General features: G+C 44.4%; 1 protein-coding gene across 5 annotated transcripts in view; it reads right to left on the reverse strand.

Annotated features, from left to right (window-relative positions):
* The window catches only part of DPF2 (double PHD fingers 2), a 40726-nt gene that overhangs the window by 17228 nt on the left and 4011 nt on the right, over positions 1-19487 (reverse strand). For 3 of the 5 annotated variants that reach the window (XM_045023835.1, XM_045023833.1, XM_045023838.1), the window contains exons 2-5: positions 13777-13937; positions 11480-11587; positions 9995-10209; positions 2548-2640 (exon numbers count right to left, since the gene is read on the reverse strand). In XM_045023835.1, coding sequence (XP_044879770.1) covers positions 2548-2640; positions 9995-10209; positions 11480-11587; positions 13777-13937 — 577 coding nt within the window. The remainder of the gene's footprint in view (positions 1-2547; positions 2641-9994; positions 10210-11479; positions 11588-13776; positions 13938-19487) is intronic. The other 2 variants (XM_045023837.1, XM_045023836.1) reach the window with 1 other exon arrangement.

The raw sequence follows: 19487 nt of genomic DNA on the forward strand, positions 1-19487 counted from the left end.
TTTGCCTGAGATAATTTATAGATTTTAAGGCCAGAATGGACCATTAGGTCATCTGTGTAACTCAGGCTGGAGAATTCTGGCCAATTACACAAGTTATTGGGCTCAATCCATGGGTTTTGCTAAAGCTTCTTCCAGAAAGGTATCCAGTCTGGATTTGCAGACACCGAGAGATGGAGAATCCCCCACTTCCCGAGAGTTTGTTCAACGGTTAACCACTCTCTCTGTGAAAAATGTGTGCCTTATTTCTAATATGAATTTGTCTGGCTTTAACATCCAGCCATTGGTTCTTGTTCTACCTTTCTCCACTAGGTTACAGACCCCTTTAGTAAACTGGGATTTTCTCCCTGTAAAGGATGTATACACCTAAACCGGGGGTCGGCAACCTTTCAGAAGTGCTGTGCCGAGTCTTCATTTATTCACTCTAATTTAAGGTTTTGCGTGCCAGTAATACATTAACGTTTTTAGAAGGTCTCTTTCTATAAGTCTATAATATATAACTGAACTATTGTTGTACGTAAAGTAAATAAGGTTTTTAAAATGTTTAAGAAGCTTCATTTAAAATTAAATTAAAATGCAGAGCCCCCTGGACTGGTGGCCAGGACCCGGGCAGTGTGAGTGCCACTGAAAATCAGCTCATGTGCCGCCTTTGGCACACATGCCATAGGTTACCTACCCCTGCCCTAATCAATTCACTTCTCAAATCTTCTTTTTGATAAGCTACACTGACCCTTTAGGGCACATCTACACTGGGTATGCCTACCGTCTTAAGAGTAGGTCCCAGAACCAGGGCTCCAGCCCCACTGAAGGTCTACACTGGAATTTTACAACCCCACTGCTCAAGCCCAGCAAGTCTGAGTCAGCTGACTTGGACCAGCCACAAGTGTTTAATTGTAGCATAGACATACCCTAAGTCTCTCCATGCATGTTCTCCAGCTCTCAAGTCATTTTTGGGCTCTTTTCTGCACCCTCTCCAATTTTTCAACATCCTTTTTAAAGTGTAGACACTTTAGAAGTGTAGAACTAGACACAGTATTCCAGTATTGGTCTCACCAATGCCATACAGAGAGGTAAAAATCACCTCCCTCCTACACAATACTCCCCTATTTATACATCCAAGTAGATCACATGCCAGGCAAGAACTGGCCTTGGAGACCAACACAAAGTGGTTCTCAGATTAAAACAATCAGAGATTTTCTCAGGAAATTCAAACAACTACATTGACGTGAACTAAGATGTGGTTATTTACCCAGCTGACCCAGCCCAGCTACAAGAGACTGACTATCCCTTGAGAAATTTCTCCCATTTTCAGAACACGGGAGACAGACTGTGATAATATAATAATGACTATTCTCTAATCTCATGCTTCAGCCCTGCATGGGTTAGGAAGGAATTTTTCCCCCGATACACAATTATCTATTTTGGTTTTCTTCCATCTTTCTCCGAGATCAGCCCCTGGAGGGCACCCATTGAGGTGGACTGGCACTCTGAGATGGTTCAGAGGATCCTGAACCTGGGCTGATGTCTTGCCCAAATGTTCAGGGTCTAACTGATCATCCGATTTGGGGTTGGGAAGGCATCTTCCCCCAGGACAGACAGGTAGGGACTTCAGGTTTTCATCTTCCTCTGCAGCATACGGTATGGATCATCTACCAGGATCATCTGACATGTCTCACCTAATTAATTCCCTATCATTAAGCATTGGTGGCACCTCCCTGCCTCTTGGAACACACAACAGTTTAGTTTCCTGAGGACTAAAATGCTTTGGTTTAACTGAAGTCAATGCGGCCATTGCAGGGGTGACTGGCTGAAATGTAATAGCCTGTGCTATATAGGAGGACAGACTAGATGATCTAATGGTTCCTTCTGGCCTTAAAGTCAATGGAACTGAAAAAGTGAACCAGCAGTAGTAATCACCCAGAACATCTAACTCGCAGGTGGGTTCTCATTAAATTATTTCCAGGCAACACTGCGGCAGCATTTGAGCAACTGCTTCAGGGCTCTCCTGACTAGTCTACTGTGAGACTGTAGGAAGTGTGCCCTGCCTACGTCAATGCAACTCCAGGGGACATTTCAGCTGCTGTCATCAGATAGGGTCTAGATGATGCATGATGGCAAAAATGCACATGATGCTGTCTACTCCAGGCTCTTTGCATTGTTAACACCAGTGGCAGTGAAACAGTGCGGGGAGAGGGTGGTTTGGGAAGGGTTGGGCAACCAGGCTAGGGTTTTCAAAGCAGGTAGCCAGGTACCCAAGTCCCACTGAAATTCAACTGAGTTCCCCTAGGCTTCTTTGGAAATCCCAGCCCCTATTTCTGAACACTGGGGCAACGTGTTCTGTAACCGTGTTGCCTGTTGATATATTTAGTATTGAATATGGTTTAAAACATGATCACAAGCATTAATGGTGACAGGCCTTTACAGCGAGCATTGGTGTATCAGTCTTCAGGAGAAATTCATAGGCAGACTCAGCACAGTCACTAGGCTGGGGCAAGTGAGACAGAACCAGGACAACCCACAGCACCATAACTCTCATCCAGCTGGCATTACCTTGGCTTTGCCCTTGCCTCGTCGCTTTGGTGTATCCTCTTCATAGTCTTCATCATCCAGATCATCCAGGAAGTCATCGGGTTCAAGGATCCGCTGTAAAGGGGAGAGGGTTTATTGTAGGGGAAAAAAACTTGGCATGGTTTGGGGAAAGAAAGAAATGGAGAATGGACAGTGATGTTAGAAATTAGCTGAGGGATGTCCACCAGAAGCTACAAACACATATGAAGGAGTATGTGGCATATGAGAGGGTGGGAATTTTCAGATACATTTTACTCCCAGCCACACCAAAGAGAAGGCTGGTCTTGTGATTTACAGAACCAGGCTGTGATTCAGGAGACCTGGCCCTAAGCTCCTGGATCCACTACAGACCTTGGGTGAGTCTCTCAGTACCCAATTCCACATGAAATTTTTAATGTGTGGCTAACTAAGTACCGAGTAGTTATTTATTTTTTAAAAGGTGCAAGAATTTAATCCAGGGGCACATAGCCAAGAAGCTTATTGCAGAACAGACTCGGTGATGAGAGAACTGCAATGCCAAGCAACACTGCTCATCCCAAACTGGGAGCTACTGGGAAAGGTCATACAAAAGGTCCTGCTAGGACAGTAGAAGAGAAAAAGTAATTATTATGGAGCAGATTCTCCATTCGCACCATTAGAGGAAGAGACACAGAAGTGATGCCTTCTCCTTTAATGAATGTTTGGATGGAGGAAGAAGGGATGATACAATGTGTAGCAGATTTTGCAATCCCCAAAGTACTTAATGCTGGCAAACAGAGTATAAGTAATGGTGGCTAATTATGGATTACTGTGACCACCACCCATCATGGTCTCATTGTTTTCTTGTGTTCCCCTACTCTGTTTGTTGTGTCCACCTGTTTTCTCTGGTCTTACACTGAGACGTTAAGTTCTTTGGGGCAGGGGACATTTCTTTGCTCTATATTTGTACAGGGCCCAGGCACAACAGGCTCCTAGGCACTATTTACATGACAAATTAAATGAGACTACTCACGGTCTTAAAGTTAGGCACTTGTTAGATTGGGGCCTTGATCTCTTGGTGCCTCAGTTCCCTACCAGTAAAATGGGGATAATACTTTCTCACTTTCAACCCAACCCTTTGCCTGTCTTGTCTATATAGAACTTTTCAAACAGAGATTGTCCCATTACCTAACACAATATGTGCACAACACCTGAGAGAATGGGGCCCTGATGAGGCCTCCAGATATTGCTGTGATACGAGGGGGGAAAAATAAATAAATAAATAAATCTCATGCAAAGGATATATAACACAGACACCATAGTAAAGAGTGCTGTATAAAAGCCTAAAAAGAAAAACATTGTTTACATTGAAGTTCCCGTGATAAAACATTTCTCTAGCACCTTTTGTCCCTATATGCTGCACAGAGGGGGATTGCTTCACACAACACTAAGTTGTGGAATGGAACGCAGACTGATTGTGGAGAACTGGGAAACTTCTGATTTATTTTTATCAAAGAATGTATGACTCAATTTCCCCTCTCACCTTATATTGTTGCCTACCAGGTTTGAAGGGGTTAAACTTTTCTCTTGAAAAAAGACAAGCAGTACAGTGACTGAGGGGAAGTCACTAAGCATAAATGAACTATCAGAAACTAACAACATTAAGGGATAATTACTGCCATTTTCTAAAGATCCCCATAGCATGGAGGGAAACTGCAGAGACTGGCTTTGACAGGTTCCTGAGAACCAGCAGACAAAGAACCGAGAAATGTACAGAATGGACAGACAACCTGCTTTTTTGGGGGTGGGGGTGTTGTGTCACTCTTACTGATTATAGTTTCACATCAGCTCTTGGACCCAAGAGGAACAAACTCTGATGAAAGGTTTGAGGGACCTTGAAACATACCAGGGTCTCCATGTGGAAGACGGATAACACCTGGTAAAACAGCATGGGTACAAGGTATTTATGGTTTTCAAGATATGTTTTCTCTGTAGTGCAGGACAGCAAGAGCTGAACTAAACTTCAACTTGCTATGGTGATCAGAGTGAGTTTCAGGAGGAAATTGCAGCTTAACATTTCCAGAAAGAAGGGAGAGGACTGCAGGTTCCTGCCCCAAGAAAGGTAATGGGTCAGGACCTGAGTGGAGATGTCCTAGGCCAGGCCACAAAGGAGTTAGAAGTGCAGTTGCCTTGGTTACTGTGATATCGGTTTCACACCAGCCCGCCAATTTCATCTGGAGTTACTCCTAATTTATACTAACCAACCCCAACAGTTTAGGACAAGAGTAAGAATGCATCTGCCTGAAAATGTATTGGGAATGCAGGAGGGAGAATTGGATTTTGACCAAAGACTTCAACTCTTATGGAAAGAGCCATGAGATATTTTGTGACCAGAAAATATTTTGGAATTTAAGGTCCAACACACAATCAACTGTATACAACTCAATTTATCTGCCCAAGAAGGATAAAGAACAGAGCCAACCCTCCTGGGATTTTAACATGTACTGCCAGCAAGTCTTCCTCTAAGGCTGTTTAACATAGTTGCTCTGCAGTAGAGCCTAGTAGACAGAGCACCGGAATCAGGAGACCTGTGATCTTATTCCACTGACCCACTGTGTGACTTTGGACAAGCCTCATCCCCTCTTGATGCCTCTGTTTAAGCTCTTCAGTGCAGGAACTGACTCTTTCTGTATGTTTGTTCAGTGCATAGCAGTGGGGCCAAGCTTTTAGTTGGCCTACAGCAACCGAAAAATAATAACTAGTAGTAATCACTATAATTTGCTCTGGTAACCAAGACCCATGAAACTGGAACATTTATAGCAATGCATTGCATCTGTACTGAACCAAGGAAGTTATTGCCAACCTGATATTCAATCCACTAAACCATCCCCTCTTACTAGACCACAAAGGAATGCCCAAGACAATTATGCAAAAGAAAGTACCCAAGCAGAGGTGGAAGCAGTTTTACACATGTAAATCTGCAAAATTTTCAGCTGGAAAATTCTCACCCCGAACCCTCCTTCCAGAAAACTTAGTCTAACAACGGGGTAAAGGATAAGAACAAAATGCATGCTGAAGACATTTTCTCCATTCAGCTCCAATCCTTACTAGGCTTGTAGGGCCCTGGTATGTGAGACGTTCCTGGAGGTCGGCCAATGCATTTAATATAGATTCAGCAGTTCAATAGGAGATGACGAAGAGCAGAGTCCCCTGTGGCTTTGAGGGCCTCATTTACATTTCACAGAAAATTCCACGTCCCTTATGGGAAAAAAGTTCCTAGAAGCCAAAGTTAATTTGCAATTGGAATGGGGAGGGGAAGGGGAGAAATCTTTAACAAAAAAGAATAATATTTGATGTTTTACAAAGGGAGACTCTAGGATTCCCAGGATCTTAACTTCACAAGTCAGCAGCATTAAACACAGCATTGCAGTGATTGCACAAGTTAACAGAGGAGCCTTACACATGCTGCCACAGCTCACAGGCAGCCCTGGACTCTGGTCAGAGCCACCTAGTGGATAGAGCACTGGACTAAGACTTAGGGTTCTATTCTCAGCTCTGCCCCAATCTGCTGGGTGATCTTGGGCAAGTCCCTGCAACTCTGTGCCTCAGTTTCCCTACCTGTAAAATGGGAATAATGATACTTACCTCCTCTGTAAAGTAATACTGATGAAACATGCTATATAAGAGCTAGGTATTACTTTTGTTATTTTTAACATGATATACAGCAAGTGGGAGCATAGGCTAGGACACAGGCTTAGTATCCTCATCTCGAAGAGGTGAGAGATGATGCAGCGATTAGGAAGAAAAGAATTTTGGTGTAATGTAATTCAAAGCATGGCACCAGCTCATACACCCCAGCATCACACCACAGCTGTGAAATCAATCAACCCAGACTATGATGGAAGGTTTGAACCCCATACCTCCTTTTTGCAGAGGCAAACAGAAGGACCAACCCCAAGGTTCTTGTAAGCTGGCCATCTTGCACTGTGAACGAATGCGCATCAGATCACATCAGCAAGGGTAATACCTGAACAGTAGCGCTCCAAAGCATGGAAACACCATATCTGATACAACAGTGAGGGACACATCAGTGAGCACAAGGTGCTACAATGAGTAGTGAGGGCAACTCAGTAGAGGGCCCTCCTCCAGTCAGTGCTGACCTAGTGCCTCGGTAACATACCAGGGCAGTGTTGTGTGAAAGGAACAGTGTGGGCGACTCATCAGAGGGTATTCCTCCACGTTAGTGCTATTGATCCCAAACCCCCCAGAAGGAGGCATAGAGTTACCATTTTTCAGATGACAAGGAAAATAAAATTCCCATTGCTTATGGGGCATTACAGGTCCCATAGAACTTTGTATAACAATAAAGGTGATATCCTGGCTAAATCCCAACTCGGGTAATTCCATTCTGCCTCCCTTAATCTCCTTGCAGTTTCATTTGGATACAGTGTTCTTTGCTCCCACTCTAAACTTTTGTAAACAGCCACTGCATTCCATGCCAGTGATAGCTGCATGTGAGGGGTGGATAAAAGTACCCCATTTTGTGATCTACTGATGACAGAAACTTGCAATGAGGCACACAAATCCCACATTGCCAGGAAAAGGTTAATGAGCTGCTATAAGCTCAGTCAGCCCCCTCTGCTATATCTGCAATAGGTGTCAGTCTCAGAGGGAGGAGTTAAAAGAGAAAAGCCCAGCTCTGTTGGGAGCTGGATGGGAAGGACAGCAGATCTCCAAGCTCTCACTCTGTAAGAGAAATCTGGCTGGGACCAGGAACTGACTAGAGATGGCTGCCTGCCAGAGCCTCCCTGAAGAAAGGTAGGCTTGACACAGGACTACAGTTTTGATTTGCTACCTGTCTTGCCTCTGGGTACTAAGTAAGACTAGTACAAATAATGCCCAGCCTGAAGGGGGCGATTGTTAAATAAAACCTTTGTGTCTTCTGCACCCGACCAAAGATGCAGCAGTGAGCTGTCAGGAGACCAGGAGTGAACACAGTGCTATGTAAGAGCTAGATATTATTATTATTATAACAACAGCCACCTCTTGCCTATCCTTACATGGGTATAGTGAGGGCTTGTTCTCGTAAAGGGCTTCCATAAACTTGGATCAAGTATTATCCGCTGAAGAATTCACACAAGGTGCACCAGCTTCAAGCCAAAAAACTCACTTCAAAAGAAATGAACAAGTCTGGCTGCACAAGTATCTATAAATATAAAACCGAGTACACATGGCTCCCCATAAAATAAGGTTGCAAGAATGAAACAACTTAAGCACCAAGCGAACATCCTCATGCTACCACAAAGGTGGGATTAATTGCTGTTGCACCACAGCCATGTTAGTCAGGACTGCGGCAATAAGCTGCAGATTGAACTTGTGCCCACAGGTGGGAAGTCAAGTAGTGACTACAGTCACAGGGCTTCTGCTTGAGACAACACACATAAAACAACAAATCACCAATCTGGGCTCCAAAAGGAATAAAAGGGAGAACAGGGGTGGAATGGAAAGTGGTTTCTAATTACTTCATCCTGGGCAATGCATGACTAAAAGCCCTAATTACTTTTTAACATGCTCTTTATCAGTTATAAAAAATGGTAAAAAAAAACAGGAGTACTTGTGGCACCTTAAAGACTAACAAATTTACTTTAGCATGAGCTTTCGTGAGCTAAAGCTCACTTCTTCGGATGCATCCGAAGAAGTGAGCTTTAGCTCACGAAAGCTCATGCTAAAGTAAATTTGTTAGTCTTTAAGGTGCCACAAGTACTCCTGGTTTTTTTTTGCGGATACAGACTAACACGGCTGCTACTCTAAAAAATGGTAACATCATGAAGTAGGCAGTAGCCCTACTGTCAGCAGTGTTCCCTCTAATTTTTTACATCCATGTGCAGAATGAATTATGTGCACCAATATGGAGGTGATGTGTGACATATCACCTTCATATTGGTGCACATAAAATTCATGTGGTGGGGTCAGGGACGAGGGGTTCAGGGTACAGAAGGGGGCTCAGAGCTGGGGCAGAGGGTTAGTGACGGGGTGTGAGGGCTCTGGCTGGGGGTGCAGGCTCTGGGGTGGGACCAGGGATGAGGGGTTTGTGGTGCAGGCTGCCCAGGGGTTACAGTGAGGGGAGGGGACTCCCCCCAGCCTTCTCCCCGCTGCGGCAGCTCCATGCTGGGGCTGGCGGGGAGGGGCACCTCTCCCCACCGTGGCCCTGAGCCCCTGCACGGGGCTTAATAGGCAGCTGCGCAGCCATGCGGGAATTTAGACTGTCAGCTGGATTATTTGTATCCGACAAGGAAGAGCAGAGCTGCTGTTTACCTAAGTATGAACTCTTTGGGGCAAACCGATACTGATGATGATGAGGGCCCTGTAAGTACATTCACACACCCAAATTTGTAATGTAAAAAATAATCCCTTTCAGGGATCTTTTTCCATTATAATACAGCCAAAAACAAACAAACAAAAAAAAACACGTAAGCCACATGAGTACAGTTCTTATTCTCCTTTTGCAGATCTCTTAAAATTACAACTCCACTCTTACTGCAGATTACAAAAATGCCCTGATTGGTAACAATAGAAATTTTTTTAACAGATATTTTTTAGAGGGTGCTTTGTAATTTCCTTGCTTGTTCCCAGGAAATCGGAACATCTATTTCTCTGCAGACATCCTGAAACAGAGCAAAAAATCACTGCAGGGTTCCCTGTACTGAAACTTTGTTGTTTAGGAGGCAAAAGGCAGTGGGGCCAGTGGGGGGGAGTCACAGCATGGTACGGTCCATGATATCGATCATGATAGTGTGCTTTAATTGATGTCAGCTCCTTCCTTACTCCACTTTTCTTTTAAGCTGCTAGGGGCTGAGAACCTGCAAGCTAAAACTTTAGGCCAATGCAAAATAACACAGCTGAATTATTACCACCACCACCACGTGCTTCTATGGCGCTTTTCATCAGCAGATCTCAAAGCACTTTACAAAGGAGGTCAGTATCACTACCTCCATTTTATAGGTGGGGAAACTGAGGCACGGAGCACTGAAGTGACTTGTCCAAGGCTGTCCAGCAGGCCAGTTTCAGAGTCAGGAACAGAACCCATGTCTCCCAAGTCCCCATCCAGTGCCCTACCCATACAGCCTCCCTATTAAGCCAAAATGGGGCCCAGATAAAATGAAACAGTTTTCTTTTTCTACCATCAGAAAGCAAATCCAATAGTTCACTTCACACCTGGCTTCCTGGTCTGCCACTGCTACCTCCTGCTCCCCACACCCAATGGCAGGCTCCCACCAGGGGTTCAAAATTTTGAGTGCTCAGTGGTTCCCTCCTAGATCCAGGTCTTCATCCTCCGCCAAAAGGACACACCCACACACACACCCCCAACCAAAAAAGCAGCAGCTGGAGAGGAGGAGCCTAACAGGAGAGAAACGGGGCGGGGGGGGAGTGTGTATTGTTTGTCTTTAAAAGTGAGCCATTTGTGTTTTACCATGAAGCTCCCTCTTGCAAGATAGGGGAGAACGCACTCTCTCTGCCGTACCTTCCGTGCACGGCTGTTGGTGACAGGGAACTCGCTGAGGCTGTCGTCATCGTTGCGTGGGTCTGGCAGGCTGCGTTTCTCCAGGGGGTCAGTCCTTAGGAGGGCCTCCAGGCTGCTGCCATCCTGGGAGATCAGCCCCTCTTTCTTTAAAGTCTGATCAGTGTCTGTAGAAACGAGAAAGAAAACTATAGCCAAGAGCTAAAAAAAAGCAGAAGTCAAGTGGGTTCTCTGTGCTACTAGGTCACAGCTACACCACCAAATCAACTAAATTACATGCAAGGGAGAAATCACACCCAAGGCATTAGCACAATTTGGAGATGTAGTTAGGACCTGTCTACATTGTGGGACAGAGTTATCATGTCAGGTATCAGGAATGTTGCAACTGGGTCCTGCAATATAATAGATTCTGTAGCACAGATGAGACCTTGAACTGCACTGCAGTCTGAAAGTATCATTACAGTTCTTCTAGTCCAGTATCACAATCTACCTGCCATGCCCAGAACCATTTACTCTGGTATCTCCACCATCCAACTGCACTGGATCAGAACAATGGATCAGTCTAGCCTGCTACTCTTCTACTCCCTGTAATGCTGAATCAAACCAATAGGCCCATCTAGCCTGGTACCCCACCCCCTATCCCACAATGCTAGACAAAACCAATGAGCCCATCTAGACTAGTATCATCTCTTCAATACTGGACATCAACAGGTGTTCCTAAGGAAGATGTACTCCCTCCCAAATACGCAATTCTGCACCAACATTTATTGGGGGGGGAGAGGGGAGGGAGTATTTTCCCCAAGACCAGATGCTTAGTAGTTGGCTTACATCCCAAAGGACAGTGGATCTCTATGTTCATCCTACCTTGGCGCTTCCCAAACCTGGGGGATACCACACTGGTCTAGAGAGCCATGGCGTAAAAAACTGGGGCAAGCTGCAGAACACTGATCTACTCCAATTCCCCACTGAAAAGGTATCCATGTGGGGTAAAGCCACAGGCAACTTCTTCAAAACATACATTCCCTCCCTGCTCCTGCAATGGTCCCAAATCAGCTGCCCACAAGAGGGGCTCAGGCGAGCAGAGCTAGCAGTTGACTGCTCAAGTTCTCGCTACGTAGAGCTCAGCCACAAATGCCACAACCCATATAGTGCCAACAATGGATGATTTCTACCCCAGCTGGTGTAACTGTGGGATTTATGGAGCTCAGTAGTGCCAAGAGGTTATTTCTGACCATGCTCTATGCAGAGTATGGATGTGACATGGGTGAGGCTGCATTGTCAACCCGAGAGAGGAATATATGAACACAGAACTGGAAGGGACCTCCTCCTGGGTCATTGAGACCACTCCCCTAATACCACAGGAAATAACCTCATGAGAAACAGCTCATGAGAAGAGCCTAATAACTGCATTGCGAGCAGAGGGAGGGAAAGTGTCACCTGGTTTGATGGAAGGGAAGGAAAGCCTTGGATCCTCAGGAGGGTGAGCACGGCGTTTTTTCCGCCAACGGCGAGCTGGGTAGGAGTAGAGCTGGCCAGAGGCTAAACCTTTAAAACACAAAAGAAAGCCTGAAACCGGATATTCTCTGACAAATTGATGCCACAAAGCAATCAGTATAGGTTCTGCCTTTGGAAATCAATGGGGATTGTGGGTAACCCCCGCACCCATCAGGATGAGACCCCAAGTTATTATTAGTATTACAGTAGCACCAAGATCAAGACCCCATTGTGTTTGGCACAATCATATAGCAAGAGAGATCTTACCACCACCAGAGTTTACAATCTAAAACGATACATGGTAGAAAGAGGAAACTGAGGTACAGAGAGGCAAAGTGACTTGCTCATGGTCACCCAGCAGGTCATTGGCAAAGCCAGGAACAGACCTCATGTTTCCTGATTCCCAGTCTAGTGCCCTAGCCCCTGGATCACACTGCCTCTCTGTAAAATGGGATAAATGCTGGGAGCAAAACTTAGCTGCTAAGAGCCAGCATTCCATTCCACACTGTATGAGAGGTTCAGTCTATATCAATGCATAACATACAGAGTGTGGTAAGTTGAACTCCTGAATGAAAGGTCTGAGGGGAAGCTTCTACCAGCAGCTGCATGTTTGCAATCAAAATTTTGTTTCTTAAAGCCATGGTCAGAGGAACCTTCAAAGCTGCAATCCCACACATTCCTCCCACACACACTGAAAAAGGCTGTGAGATGCCTACAAAACACTGCTGTCTAGCACTGCTTAGTCCAGCTAAAATTTCTACTACCTCTGTTCACATTATTATTGAAATTGCAGTAGCATCTAGGAGCGCCAGTCATGGACCAGGACCCCATGGTGCTAGGTGCTGTACACAGTAGAACAAAAAACGGTTCCTGCCCCAAAAAGCTTCCAGTTGAAGTATTTTTTTATCCCATCTTTCCAATCAATTTTCACCCCATTTTGTCTGTTTTGTCCTGTGATACGATCTGGGTATGCTCTCTGGAGCAGGAGCTATCTTTGCAGCTTGTCCATGCAGAGAATAGCACAATGGGGCCCTGATTCTTGATTGTGGTCCACAGGTAGTATCATCATATAAACACCATCACACATTTCCTTTTCCAGGTTAGGGGATGTCAGGGTTTTCTCTGCATTTCCTAATACAGAGTTAGGTTTTAAGACTAACTGTTCCAACATAATATTCCTCATGACTTAAACAAATTGTATTGTCAAAGAGCTGTATAAAATAAATTTACAAAAGGTGGTCAGTATTACTATTCCCGTTTTACAGATGGGCACAGAAGGGACATGACTTACCCAAGATCACCAACAAGCCAGTGGCTGAGCCAGAAACAGAACCCAGGTCTCCCAAGTTCCAAACCAGCATTCTAGCCACTAGGCCACACTGATCCCACATGTATTGATGAGCTCGTAAGTAACAGTTCTGATCCCAGGACACAGAGAACCTGAATATTTTCTCAAGTTCATAGCAGGTTAGTGCCAGAGTCAGGCAGAAACCAGTAGCCCCTATTTTCAGTTGCCATGGTTTATTAAGTCACACTCTCTACTCAGAGACAGGAAGGGAACCCAGAGATCCTAATTCCCACTCACTTTGCTATAATAACCAGACCCAACTGCCTTCCAGAGTTGTGACTAGAATCCAGGAATCCTGACTACCAGTTTCCCTGTTCTAACCACTACACTCCATTGAATACAGAAGGCTGCTGAACTTATTTATGCAAGACAATAAACAGGTATGTCTTCAGCACTGTGCATGATGAAAGATAGGTGCAAAAGCAGCTGAGGAATGATAAGTGAACTGTAAAACAAATGTACTCCTGTTGCTTTGAGGTAAACAGCTTCTCCATCATTAATCAAAACCAAATAGCCTCCCCATTCCTTCCTCACCTAAACTTATAAAGTGCAGCAAGAGTTATGCCCATGTACCACGGGGTGAATTGGCCCTGTAAGGGATTTTATCTTAGCCCCCACCTGTGACTTTTCAGATACCTCCTGTGCAGGCAGCAGCAGATACCTTAGGAGGGGCCAGGCCTATCTTGACTGATGTTGAACTCTGTTTGAAAAATGAATGCATCCCTGGGAAAAGGAAATTGAATACTGAGACACTGGAGGGAGCTTCACTGACACACTGGTTGGTGAGCTGGCCTGCTAGTTTATACAAGAGTGGGTAAGCTGGAGCAGAGGGGAAGTCTGATGCTGGGTTTGGGCATATGCTATTGTATCATAACAGCAGAAAAGGCCCTACCTGGGCCTCTGTGACGCTTCTCCATCCATATGTAGCAGTTGCTCTGTGCCACTCCGGTCTGCGAGTCTAGGAAAGGCAGCCGGACGCTCCTCTCAGCACACAGCCTGGCGTTGTAGTTGTGGCACTGCTCCATTGCGTCTTTGTAATATTGCTCTCCAAGGCTGTGGGTTGAGGAAACAGACACCGTGTATTAGTTATTAGGATTCCCTGGCTAGCTGCCTTTGCTGCTTGCCTTTCCAGGCACTTTCTAACACCTGTTTTTAACACACTCCTGACGCTCTGGCAGGATTGGATGTACCAACATAAATATTGCAGCTAGACCTTTGTAAAGATCTGTAGCCAACTCTGAAGACAACAGAACGGCTGGAGCCAAGCACTAGGGACCACTGACATAAACAAACCATTGATATATATTTTGCTCTTGGGGATTTATATCCCTAGTGCAGGACTTCCCAGAAAACTCTATTTAGAAACACCTACCTCGAGACTTTGCACCCTCTGACATTCCATCACCACCACGTAGACATGCCCAATCAGACTTTTAGTTAGAATTAACATTAGGAAGCGGACCAATGACCCATACAGATCAGATTCCTACAAGAACCCAGCTTCCTGGAAGGTATCTGGAATTACTCCAAGTGTGATACTTTGGAGGGATTGGTGTGTAAGGATTTCAGACAGTTCTCTGAAAGCTTTTGGCATATTTTTGTCAAAGCTGTTTACACTGAATAATGTTCTGCATGAACCACAGAGGCTTCCTATTAATTTTTAGGAAAGCAATTTTTAGTGATGTTTTATTTTATTTAATATTATTGTTATTAGTTGTCAAGTTACATAGCATTCTAAATCTCACAAGAGTGGATTTAATGCTGGTGCAAGTAACCAGCCTATTTAAATCCCAGAATGGTAGGCAGAGCCACTGTTGGCTCCAACCCTCTCCTTCCCTGCCCACTCTCTCTCTCAGCTTCACTCCACACCTGCCCTGTACCCCTCAGTCCATTCACTTTTCATTTAGATGACCCTCCCCCAAATCCAACTCAACTACCAAAAATTGTGGAACATGCTATCTGCTGACATCACACCGATTCCTCTGCTTGTGTGTGTGTGTGTGAGATACCCCCTTTCCCATCCTCACATGTTTGATCTATTTAGATTGTAAGCTCTTTGGGTCAGGAACTGTCTGCTATTCTGTATTGTCTCTGGGTGCAATTCCTCTAGGGAATGTCCACTACCTTCTTACACACCTTTGAGGAGCAGCAGGCACTGTTTGGGGTTCTCTGCTTGGTGTCCCCCTCTGGTTCCCTGATTTTTAACCATTGACCTCACTTCCATTCCTGTTGTCTCCTTCACATGCACTCACCTGTGGCCTTGGCCTAGTGATTCCTCTCCCTTGGGGGGATGGGGAGGGGGCTTTTAATTTTGGGCAGGTCTAGACTCATTTGTCCCAGTACCCGCAAATAGTACTCTGTGTTTGCGCAGTGCCTAGCACAACAAGGCTCCATTCTTGGTTGGTCCTTAGGCACTACCATAATAAACATGATTAAGTAAAAGACCCACCCCCTCAGATGAGGAACATGCTGCAGAGCTCAGCACTTACTTGATTACACGGTACAAAGTAAGAAAGGCAGGACACAGGGTCAAAATGGAGGGTCTAGAGGGATGATGAGCAAAGAACCCCAGACCAGCCTATTTGAATCCTCAGGAATGGTGGACAGAACCCACCAAGAACAAAAGACCCATCCTCTAGACAAGGGAAGTCCCATGGGACCTAGAAATTGATTGAATACAGGGGACAAGTGAAAAAACAGGAATGGAGATAAAGGTCAAAAGATACATAATGAGTGAACCAGATGGGGACACAGAGCAGAGAACAAAGGACCACACTGACACCCCTTGAAAATGGAAGCTATTCATAGCCAATCACCGCTGCTCAACTCTAGGGAGGGAGATAAGTCTCCATGGCTCTTTCAATCCTTGGCATTTCTGCCAAGAGTACTAGCAAGGGAGCCAATCAATGATATCTGTCCTGCTGAGAACTGGCTAGGAGGTCTATCAGACAGCCATCATACCGGATTTTTTTTTATTTTTTATTTTTATTTATTTATTTATTTTAAGGCATTGCTAAACCCGGCTGGAGTCAAATGGCAGAGATGAAAGGCTCTATTACCCAACTGCCAACTCCCTGAGCAACCAATCTTTCATCCTAAATATCATTCCATGAAATATCACAGAATGATGCACTATGTACAGAGGTCTTAAAACAGATGGGTTCCAAGCTACAATTCTCCATAAATAATTCACTATTTCATACAAGACCATTACCTTAATTTATATTTGGGTTTTCAACTAAATTTTGTACCAAATTTCTGGTTTCTAAGTGTTAAAAAGGTGGGTATCCTAAGTGGAACTGAGTAAAGGAACCAATCAGCACTTAGTAATTCTTATCCTGCTCTGACTTTTATGACTTTTCCCTCTTGCCTCTATTTTACCCCAGTGGATATACCCCCCAGTTTAAAAAACTTTGTTGTAGCCAGCAAGAAACCAAGAGACATTGCTTGTTATTGAAAGGTTCTGTATCATGTGCTAACAGTAATGTTAATGGTAGTAAAATTACTATATTACTACAGAGAACATTTTAACAGTTGCACAGAACAAGAACCCGAAAGATATAATCCAGCATGTGAAAAATGACACATATCCTCTGCTTGACATATCCTATACACACAAAAACATAGCATGTATTTCTTTGGGGGGGGGGGGGGGGGCGTTATCCTCAAAATATTCTCACATCTCTCCTTTTCACCAAACAATTTTTACCATCTGGAAATACCAATAAGGTAATTAAACTCTCGCCTTCCATTAACAGGTGAAATGTAAGTCACTCGCAGTCATTAAAAATCCCACAATCCTTTTCATGCCCAAAGGCCTTAAGCAAATTATAACTCTGGTATATTGTGCTGTTTGAATTGGATATAGGACTCCTTCACTTTTTGCCCTAAGTTGTGCAGTGGGGCTGTCATTACCCAACCAAGAAGTAGCTGGACTTTAATTGATGAGTGGAGTGATCCTTGCATTTTTGGGATATTCTTTTATGCAGTGCCTTCCAGAGTAAGAAATTTGTAATGCATGTGAACCTCTGAACAGATTCAGAAGTCCTTAAATATGGCAAAAACCCTGCAGTGCTAACAGAGATTCTCATTTAGATCAAGAGTTGGAGGCATGTATCTTGGAAGGAGGCTTTGAGTTCTCCCCTTCTGCTACTGTGAAGGCAGAATGATCTCAAGTTTGCCACACAAAGACAACAATAAAAGTATCATGGACATAGATTTGCCACAAAAATACGGAGTAGCATTTTGGAGTGATGCCAAGAGCTGTATTTCCATCCCCACACTCAAAATTCAGGTGACCTACCTACATGCTATGTTCATGTCCTTACCCTCTGAGTAAAACATTGATTTGATGGTCCCTCTACTTAGAGTCTTTTTATATTGTTATGCTATTCTGAAGCACATTTTCAATATATAGATCCTAGAGAGAACAAAAAATCCAATTCTGCTTAGTAATCAGGTTAGCAAAAACATCAGGGGGAAGTCAGGAACTGACAGGAAGAATACAAGACTCAGATTAAATCTAATTTTTCCCCCCCTTCAAGGATTTTTTTTTTTGCGCTACAGCAGCACTAAAGACTCACTTAATTGAATGAGCTATAATTATAGTAATTTCAATGTTAAAATCTTGCCACAAAGTAGCAGGGAGAGGGAAAGCAGAGAATCTGGTGGCTTCAGCTTGCTAAAGAAGTGAGAATTTTATGTCTCTGATGCCAGGAGAAGAAAGAAAGAAAAAAATTAATACATAAGCACAACACCCCTTTGTTTACACACACACACACACTTCAATACTGGCTGAAATGACCGCATCAAACCAGAGAACATGAGTCAGAGAGGAAAGGCACTCAGGCTGGCTCCATAACACAACTCAGTAATTACACACACAGCAAGGAAGCTGCTAGTTTAACGGGATGAACAAGACATGACACATGGGAGCTTGTGTCTTTCAGGCAACACAAGAATTTGCACATAATGTTTCATGCAAAATATCTTGCTGGACATAATGCAGAACAAAGGCACACGCTTGGGATGGGGGATCTGAGATTTAAATATCTCAATCCCGGTTTTGATCCAACACCAGTGAAGAACAAGATTAACTCACTGAAGTCAGTGGAGTTATATGGAGGAAAACATGTAAGCTAAAGGAGAACCAACCCCATTAACTGGGGGGAAAAACTTTCCAAAAATAAGATATTAATATCCATTTCAGATGGAAATAAAACCTCCCTAGCTCCACACCTGCACAACAAAGATTCTGTTTCATCCACCATCCTCTCTGTTTATGCACAGCACAGAAAGATTTGACAGCCAAACAAGATTATGTGAGGGATAAAATGGTCCACAGAACCAACTAAGAGAGCCACTGTCCCTATGAGTTTCTGATTGTCAGGTTAGCACTAATCTTAGCAAGTTCAACACCACAAAGTAGTATGTGGCATAAGTCACACCTTTTTTAAAAATTCAGTGAAGTAGGGAGGTCCTGGTTACAGTACTGTTGTCAACCAACACAGTTAAAGCATAGTTCTGTGTTGCAGCAGACTGAATTTCATTATGCTTTAGCCATGTCCCCAACTATGCTATAGATTTGGACATATCTCCATTTACAGCTAAATTTGTAGCATAGACAGGAGTTTAAGCTATATCCATGCTACAGATGAAACGCTCAACTGCTTGCTAGGACAGTTCCCCGATCAGTGCATGTAGCAATCTTTTGCCCTGATAACTGATCAGTAATTGATGCCATTGACAAAACAAGTCTCTTCTCCACTTCAGTCTCTAGAAGCAATCGAGTCCACTGGAGAGAGCCCTCCTGAACTCCGAGTTAAAAGACCTGGACTCTATTCCCAGTTCTGCTACTCACACAGAGTGCTCTTAACAGCTCTGTGCCTCATTTCCCCCCCCATGTTCGAAACAGGGATAATTCCACCAACTACCCTCCCTTGTAAAACACTGTTAGGCTATGTCTACACTTGCAGAGTTTTTGCGCTGTCAGTTTCACAGGTGAAAGAAAAGCCCTGGTTTGTGTACTTACTTCCACAAATGTCAGAGAGTGTTTACATTTGCAGCACTTCCCCCATGAGAGTAGCACACTGAGGGCAGCTATCCCACAGTGCAGCTCTCTCCATTTTGACAGATAGGTCTGAGGGAGGAGCGGGGGGGGGGGGGATTGCAGGACATCTTGGGTCTCTTCACAGCCTCCTCTCCCCAAACACTGACCAGCTCCAGTAGCTCAGCATTGCTCCAAGCAGGGGATCTTTGGTCCCTAGAGCAGCCATTGTCACCAGGCCAGATGATAAGTGAGCATTTGCCAAGAAAACAGGAAGGAAAGTTTCAAAGTTCGGGGCTTTACAGGCTCAGGGGTGGATGTCTGTTTTCCTGGCATCAGAGCAGCAGAGATGCTGGCCAGAGTGGTCACCTAGGCACTGTGGGATATGCTCCGGAGGCTAAAAGCTCTGTAAACAGGAAGAACATGTCTTCACTTGCACATCACACCCAAAAGCATCACCAGTAAGAGCTGTACACCGCTCGTGGAGGTGGTTTTCCTTTTGCGGTGAAACGTCTGAGTTTCACTGCAAAAAACTCATTGGCAAGTGTAGACGCTCC

This window comes from Mauremys mutica, chromosome 7, assembly GCF_020497125.1.
Source record: "Mauremys mutica isolate MM-2020 ecotype Southern chromosome 7, ASM2049712v1, whole genome shotgun sequence".
Taxonomy (NCBI): domain Eukaryota; kingdom Metazoa; phylum Chordata; order Testudines; family Geoemydidae; genus Mauremys; species Mauremys mutica.